The sequence below is a fragment of the Gadus chalcogrammus genome, chromosome 16, assembly GCF_026213295.1.
Source record: "Gadus chalcogrammus isolate NIFS_2021 chromosome 16, NIFS_Gcha_1.0, whole genome shotgun sequence".
Classification (NCBI taxonomy): domain Eukaryota; kingdom Metazoa; phylum Chordata; class Actinopteri; order Gadiformes; family Gadidae; genus Gadus; species Gadus chalcogrammus.
In genome coordinates, this window is record NC_079427.1 from 27,327,201 (window position 1) to 27,335,892 (window position 8,692).

The 8,692-nt window shown below is 47.2% G+C and overlaps 1 protein-coding gene across 1 annotated transcript; it reads left to right on the plus strand.

The window, feature by feature from the left end:
- The first annotated feature begins 3,376 nt into the window (after positions 1 to 3,376).
- Positions 3,377 to 5,084, plus strand: LOC130406584 (putative nuclease HARBI1). The gene has a single exon (XM_056612254.1). It carries the CDS (start codon positions 3,578 to 3,580, stop codon positions 4,622 to 4,624), a length of 1,047 nt encoding a protein of 348 aa, XP_056468229.1. The 5' UTR covers positions 3,377 to 3,577; the 3' UTR covers positions 4,625 to 5,084.
- The last annotated feature ends 3,608 nt before the right edge of the window (positions 5,085 to 8,692 follow it).

The window sequence follows — 8,692 nt, forward strand, 5'->3', positions numbered from 1 at the left end:
CCATCGGAGATACGCTGGGAAAGAATTGCACCAACCCCCACATTGGATGCATCCACCTCCACAACAAAAGGCAGAGAGGGATCTGGCAGTGCAAGGATAGGTGCAGACGAAAAACGCTCCTTGAGTAGTCTGAACGCCCCTTCAGCCTGAGGAGTCCATATGAACGGCACACCGCCCTTAGTGAGGGCAGTGATTGGCGCAGCCACAGTGCCAAAGCCCCTGATGAATTTCCTGTAAAAATTGGCAAATCCCAAGAACCGCTGCACCACCTTGACGGACCTAGGGGATGCCCAGTTCCTTATTGCCTGAGTCTTCACCGGATCCATTTGAACACGACCCTCCTTCAAGATGAACCCAAGAAAAGTCGCCTCAGACACATGGAATTCACATTTCTCCGGCTTAACAAACAGGTGGTTCTTCAGCAGCCTCTGTAAAACTTGCCGGACATGGTGACGGTGATCTGAAAGGGACTTAGAAAAAATCTAAATATCGTCAATGTAAACAAAAACAAAGTGGTTAATCATATCTCTGAGAGCATCATTTATGAGGGCTTGGAACACTGCAGGTGCATTAGTAAGACCAAAGGGCATAACTTGATACTCGTAGTGCCCTGTTGGAGTGTTGAAGGCGGTCTTCCATTCATCGCCCCTGCGGACACGAATGAGATGGTACGCATTTCTCAAGTCGAGTTTGGTGAAGACCTTGGCACCCTGGAGCAAATCAAAAGCAGTAGACATTAGTGGCAGGGGATAGCGATTACGGATGGTGATCTTGTTTAGGGCCCGGTAGTCTATGCAGGGTCGAAGCCCCCCATCCTTCTTGCCCACAAAGAAGAATCCAGCCCCGGCTGGAGAGGTGGAGGGTCGAATAAATCCAGTAGCCAGGGCTTCTTTTATGTATTTGTCCATGGCCTCACGTTCTGGCAAAGACAGGGAGAAGATACGCCCACGGGAGGGACTGGTGCCAGGCAAAAGCTCAATGCTACAGTCATAGGACCTATGAGGGGGCAACGTAGATGCTCTTGCCTTACTAAAGACTTCTTTCAGGTCCAAATATTCAACAGGAACTTGAGATAGCTCCAAGGCATCAACAGGTTCCACTAGTGGTTGGGCAGAACTTTGCAGGAGACAAGTGGCATGGCAAGTGGGTCCCCACTCGAGAACAGTTCCAGTGGCCCAGTCAATACAGGGATTGTGCCGGTTAAGCCAGGGAAAACCAAGAACCACAGGGAACCCGGGTGAGTCAATCAGGTACAGGGTAATTTCCTCCCGGTGAATGTCTGACTGGAGTCTCAGGGGGGCAGTGGCAACAGTCACTCTTCCTTTACCTAAGGAGCGACCATCAAGAGCAGAGATAGTGAAGGGAGGATTAACTGCAATCTGAGGCACCTGTAGACGTCGGGCTACACTAATGTCCATAAAATTTCCCGCAGCGCCGGAGTCGATAAAGGCCTGAAAAGTGTGTCGCTGCTCTCCCCATGAGAGATAAACAGGTAAGAATACTCCTGCGCCTGGGGAGTCGGGAGAGTATGTTGCCCCAGTCATGCTCCTCCCTACTCCTGACGGGCTGACCATTTCCCGGGCAGTCAGGACAAGAGGCTCGGAGGTGGCCCGCCTTACCACAGTAAAAGCATAGCCCCTCCCTTCTACGGCGGTCCCTTTCAGCTTGAGAGAGACGGGTTCCTCTGATGTGCATGGGCTCAGGATCACTGGACGATGTGGGAGCAGAACTCCTGGATGGAGCTGGTACATCAGCCTATCTCCGGGCGTGAGGTTGGGTACGGTGGCGCTCACGCAGGCGGTTGTCTAGCTGAATAGCCAGGGAGACCAATGTCTCAAAGTCATTGGGTGTCTCCACGGTAGCCAATCCATCCTTCAGGGCATCAGACAATCTGTCGTCGAAGACTGAGATTAGGGCCTGCTCGTCCCAACCACTATCAGCTGCCAGGGTTCTGAAAGTAATTGCATAGTCAGCAGCACTGCCTAGTCCTTGTCGAAGTCTTAGAAGTCTTTTGGCTGCCTCCTGGCCCACTAATGATCGGTCGAAGACACGTGACATTTCCTCTTTGAAATCCGAATAATTAGAGCAGATAGCGCCCTGTTGACCCCAGATAGCAGTCGCCCAGGTCAGAGCCTTGTCATTTACCAGGGTGATTAAGTAAGCTATTCGGGATCGATCACCTGGGGCCGGTATTTCAAAATGATCCGACAGGATTAATCCACCTGGATTGGATTAAATCCTGATCAGATCCTAAAAACGGGTATTTCAAAGCAAATCTGATCCTGAAGATTCAGATTCAGATTTGGCAATCCAATCCTGCCTTTGATCCGGATTAAAAGCTGCTGTTGAGTATTTCAAAACTTAAGTGGGAAATCTGGATCAGTTTGATCCTAAAAATCAGGATCACCCTGATCCCACCTCAGAGGTGGATTTGAGGGAGATTACATGTTAAGATTTGAACAGTTGAAGTGTAACTGCTCCCAAAGTTCTTTGTTTAATACAACTAAGCTTCACTGCTGTTTGATCAATGTTTATTTCCTTTTCACGTTCCTTTTTTTTTTCTGCAAACATGCACGCTGTTCACTGCAATGCTTTAACAAATCGGCGTCAGAAGTGCAACACAGAATAAACATTACACTACTGCGTGTAAGTGACATTACAAACTCCAATTAACAAGGAATTATGAAGGAAAAACAATGTGATTTATTAAACAAACAGTGTTAAACTATGCAGTATACATTTCAGTCTTTTAACTGCTTTTCCAGCAACTGAATTCTTAACTTCACTTCTTCTTGTTTAAGAAGTGTTAGTTTGATTTGTTCATTTGTTAGAATTATTTGTTGCTGAGCCCGTTCCGTTTCCACCTTCAGTAGTTCATTGTAGCCATCCCCCTTCTCAGCTTGCCTTTTGCGCTTACATGGTGGTGGTGGTGCCGGTGGATTCCACATCTCCTCCAAGACAGGGCTCTGGCTTGTGCTGGGCTCTTCAAATGCCAGCCCCACAGGGGTGAGGGTGACCAATTCAGCAGACAGGTTCAGAGGCTCCGTGGGGTCGATTGACTCCCCTGTACCAGCTGGCAGTATTCCAAACAAGACTTGGGAACTCTCACCTCCTATGATGTCCAAAACCGTATCAGTGAACTCCCCACGTTTTATGGACTTGTTCCCTGTTTGGGGGTTTTTCGCCTCAGAATGGTCCTTCGTAGCCTTTTGCTTTAAGTTTTTCCACCTAAGCCGAACCTGCTCAACACTCCGCCGTTGGCCACTACCAGTGGCATTAATTTGCCTTGTTATGTCGGCCCATATTTTATTTTTTACTTTTGAGGACAGAGAACTCTGTCCAGGACCACTAAAACCTCCAAAAAGAGCCTGGTAATTGGCACGAACACCCTCCAAAAGGGCCGTTGTCTCTGCTGTTGTGAAATTACTTCCTTTATTCTTCTCCATGTTGTCTGAGAAAGCCCTATCACTAAGGAAGGCCTTAAATACCATAAAGCTAAATTGAAAGCAGGTGAGAAAGAACAGGTCACAGACTTTAAAACTGGGCTCGTTAGGTCAATGACCTTTGCTTCTTCAACATGACATCCATAGTACATGTCCTGCGGCACCGTCAGAGACAATACAAGCCTCGTCAGTATGTCCAACGAGGTAATTTCATTGAGCAGTACTCAAATGATGAGCTTTATGCACGGTTTAGATTTCGAAGAGAAGATATTTTGTATATATGTGAAATTCTTCGCCCACATCTTCAACGTCCTACAAGAAGGAGTCATGCCTTAACTGTGGAGGAGCAGGTGCTTATTGCCCTACGTTTCTTTGCCTGTGGATCCTTCTATGAAGTCATTGCAGATGGCCTGGCTGTGACAAAGTCTACAGTGGGAGACGTCATGCATTCAGTGGCAGCAGCCCTGGCTGGTCTAATTCACCAGTATGTGAGATTTCCAGATACTGAGGAAGAAATAACACAAACCAAGAGAAAATTCTTCTCAATTGCCAGGATGCCTAACACTATTGGTGCCATTGACTGCACCCACATACACATTCAGGCACCCCATGAAAGAGAATGGGAATTTGTCAACAGAAAGGGACGGCATAGTATCAACGTGCAGCTCATAGGGAATGCTGACCTTAAAATAACCAACTGTGTTGTGAGATGGCCTGGTTCTGTACATGATGCACGGATTCTAAGAGAAAGTCATCTCTACAGAAGACTGCAACAAACTGCGCCGGATGGTATCCTCCTGGGTGACAGTGGCTACCCACTTCTACGGTGGCTTATGACCCCCTTTGCTACTGTCACATGTGACCCACAGCAGAGGTATAACAATGCACACAGCGCAACAAGGGGAACAATTGAGCGTATCAATGGTGTTTTAAAACGCAGATTTGCCTGCCTGAACTATCTTCGTGTGGAGCCGAAGCAGGCCTGCAATATAATATCTGCCTGCATTGTTCTTCATAACATTGCCCAATTGAGAAGAGTTCCTCTGAATGAAGACATCCTGGACCGACCACCACTTGAGGCAGAAGTACCACAGCTGCAGCCACCACCACCACCACATCAAGCAGATGAACCAGCAGGAAGAGCAGTTCGAAATGCCATGGTTAATTTGTATTTCTCTTGATCCTCATTGATAAGGTCTGGTGCTTTTGTTTAACAAAACTTCGATTTGTATGTTTAAGTTTGAATATGAATGCCTTATTTAAGTAACAGTTTTTTTTGTTAAGTTACCCACTGATAAAGGCCTCCACTGAAACTCTGTCTAATGTTTTTATTCACATGCATTCAGCACACACACTTAATTTTCATAGCCAAAGCTCAAAAAGTAATGCCATTTGGAGCAAGTCTGTGCAAGTCTCTTCCCACAGACATCTGTAAAGAAAATCTAATGTTAAGGTTTTAGGGCTGTCCCCTTTGTTAACAACTGTTTCCTAAAAAGATATGTACAACACATTTTAAAATCTACACACAATGCCTTGCGAGTGAATGCATTCAAATGGACTGTGGACCGCGACATACAGACGCTAGCCTATTTACTAGCTTGTTAGCTCCTTAACACAGGAGTCAATGGAGCAGCGTTAGCTCGCATTAGCGCAAACTCTGCTTAATTAGAGATCGCCAAGCTCTTCTTTCAACTCTGTGCTGATTTACATAATTGGTTAACTCAATATAATGATTGCCTTTCATCTAGTCTGAGGACGCATCAACACTGGCTAAGTTTATACTTTAATTCAGAGACAATAGTTGAGCTAGCTTCTCCTTTTTCTGTAAAATGTTGGCTCCATTTCCTGTTTCCTGTCTGTGATCCAGGGGGCGGGACGGATTTGGACATCCCAATCTGCCGGTATCAGGATCACTCTGATCCAATCCAGCAAAGTTTTGAAATACCGGGATAGATCAGGTTGATCCGTGGCTGAGGACAGGGGGATTTGGTTATCCGGATCATTCTGATCTGGATTACAAGTTTTGAAATACCGGCCCCTGGATAACTTGAGGGCTGTAGCTCAAATGCTAAATCACATTGTGTCAATTGCCTCTGCACCCACCTGGATTTCCATCATATCTCTGTGGCGCAGGCAGTCTCGGTTCATGACTAGGGGGTGCAGGAGATGGTGCAGGAGATGGTGCCGGAGTCGGGTTGGGAGCCGGTGCTGGAGCTGCTAGATTACCGATTCTCCGCACCTCTGCCAGTATATGTTGTAAAACTTGGTCATGTTGCTGGACACGTTGCTGTAGATTGGGCAAGGCTTGGGCATGGGTTTCTATTGTAGCTCCGAAGCTGGTGAGGGTAGCCATGAGGCGTTCGATATCCGATGGATCCTGGGGGGGGGGTCTCTGCTGAGTCATCCATGGCTTAGTCTTTCTGTCAGGATTGGGGATCGAGCCCGGATCTGCGAATCCACAGTTCTACTCGGAACCCAGTTAACAAAAGGGAAGGGTATAGACTCAAGTGCAGAGAGGGTAAAACTGAACGGTTGTTAACACAAAAAGTCTTTGGGCAAAACACAGAAGATCAAATTCCAAAACGAGGGCCAAAATCCAAAAGAGCAAAAACCAAAAGAAAAGACAAAAGTCCAAAACGTCATACCAAAGGGGCAAATCCAAGTGGGTAATCCAGAGGGCAGGCAAGCGGTCAAAACACAGGGGATCAATAATAATTTCCAATACAAGACTAGCTTCGGTCAGAGTACGAACGTGGCACATCAAAGACTAAGCACTGAACATTGGCACAAGCAGGGCTTAAATGCATGGCTTGATTGGTCATGTGACCGGAGCAACAAGACAGGTGACAGGGCTAATTGGCAAAGCAAGGGAACAGAAAATACTTAAATAACACATGTACGGCCACTTGATGCCGCCAAAGTCCGAAGTGCAAAAAACATTATTCAAAACCATGACACCCAGACTTCAAAAACGTGGCCACAGGCCAGCTATGTCTACACACCTTAAGCCACAAATGTACACCTCCATCCCACAAAAAATGGGGAGTAGAAACTAACCTCTGTCTTATGTACATTTACTGTACTGTTGGAGGCCACGCCCCTTTTCCGAGCCGGAGCAAAGCAGGATATTTTTTATTGACTGCTCTATTCTATATCGGTTGCCATGGCGCCGACGCGAGTAGGACACTTATCCAGTAGCTCCGTGCATGTTGCGTTGTTTTTAGTAATTTAAAGGCACCCAGTGCAACTTTCGAGGCTTAAAAATAAACATTCAATTTCTAGTCTTTTTTACACGTAGTAAGTTTCAATAACTCCATACCATTACATACCGACATTCAAGCAGCAAAGATGAGACGTCGTTGTGTGGTGAGAACTGATAGAAAATCGATAACAACAACAATGCCGCCATTTTCTTTATTTTTTGTAACCTACAATAAATAAAGCAGGCTTCCAGTCAATGGAAAAATGGCTTCTCCCCACCGGCGATTGTTGTTGTTTACGATTTTCTATCAGTTCTCACCGCACAGCGACGTCTCATCTTTGCTCCTTGAATGTCGATATGTAATGGTATGGAGTTATTGAAACTTACTACGTGTAAAAAAGACTAGAAATTGAATGTTTATTTTTCATTGAATGTTTACATAAAGTTGCACTGGGTGCCTTTAAGTGTGTTTTTATAAACTTTTAACTTTATAAACTATTTATATGTGTAGATCTATAGATATTATATGGATACACTGACTTGTCATGGACAGCAAAGCGATGGACATCTTGTTTATTCAAGGGAGAAACTGCTTTCGCTCCAAACAATGGGACGTAACGGCTTTTTCCACCCCATACCTGCGGAGCTGAGGAGGAGGCGCCGAGGCTGCAGAGCCGGAGCGAAGGTGAAGGCTAGGCTAGCGGCTAAGCGGTGGAAGTACAAGCCCTCGGTTCCGTCGATAGTGATGGGGAATGTGAACTGTTTGACCAACAAGACGGACGAGCTGGCTGCCCTTGTGAGGACGGACAAGACGTTCAGGGAGTGCAGCTTACTTTGCCTCTCTGAAACCTGGCTAACCCAGAACATCCCGGACGCTAATGTGGATCTACCTGGATTCACCACAGTGAGAGCGGACCGAGACTGTGGACGCAGCGGCAAAAGCAAAGGAGGGGGACTCGCGCTGTTTATCAACAACAGATGGTGCAACCAGGGGCATGTTACGGTGAAGGAAATCGTGTGCGATCGAGACATCGAGCTGCTTGCGGTAGGTCTCAGACCGTACTACATACCAAGAGAGTTCTCCCACGCCATCGCTGTTGTTGTTTACATCCCTCCGCGGGCGCACGCAGAGACCGCGTGTGACGTCATACATTCAACAATCGCGAGACTGCAAACACAACACCCAGACGCATTCATCGCTGTCTCCGGGGATTTCAACCATGTGATACTGGACTCCACATTGCCAGACTTTCACCAGTTTGTAAGCTGCCCCACCAGGAAGAACAGGACATTAGACCTCCTCTATGCCAACGTGAGGGAAGCTTACACTGCCACTCCTCTGCCCCCACTGGGAAAGTCTGACCATAACCTGGTCCTGCTCTTGCCACAGTACAAAGCACAGATCCAGAGACAGTCTACGACCAAACGCTCCTTCAGGAAATGGTCTCCTGAAGCAGCAGAGGCTCTGAGGGACTGCTTTGAATGTACTGACTGGAGCGTGCTGCAGGGAGCACATGGTGAGGACATAGAGGGGGTCACACACTGCACTACTGACTACCTGAATTTCTGTATGGACGTTGTGGTCCCTATCAAAACAGTACGCTGCTTCCCCAACAACAAGCCCTGGATCACCAGTAATGTCAAGGACATCCTGAACAGGAAGAAGAGGGCATTCAAGGAAGGTGACAGAGACGAGCTGAAGCGCATACAGGTGGAACTCAAGGTCCAACTGAGAGAGGCGAAGGAGGAATACAGAAGGAAGGTAGAACAGAAGCTGCAGCATAACAACATGAGGGAGGTCTGGGATGGCATGAAAACCATCACAGGCTGCAAGAAGAAGGGCAGCATCACAGGAGAGGGGGATGCTGGAAGAGCAAACCAGCTAAACCTGTTTTTTAACAGGTTTGACACTCCAGCTCCCACAACCAGCGATGGTCCACTTCACACCCACACCATGTCCATCACCTCCCCCAATTCCACCACCTCAGACTGCAGACCACCCCCACCCCCACCCTCCACACCCATGGACAGTTCAACCCCCCTCCAC

Excerpts from the sequence above, each read along its gene's own strand:
- LOC130406584 (XM_056612254.1), top strand. The coding sequence starts at position 3,578 with ATGACATCCATAGTACATGTCCTGCGGCACCGTCAGAGACAATACAAG.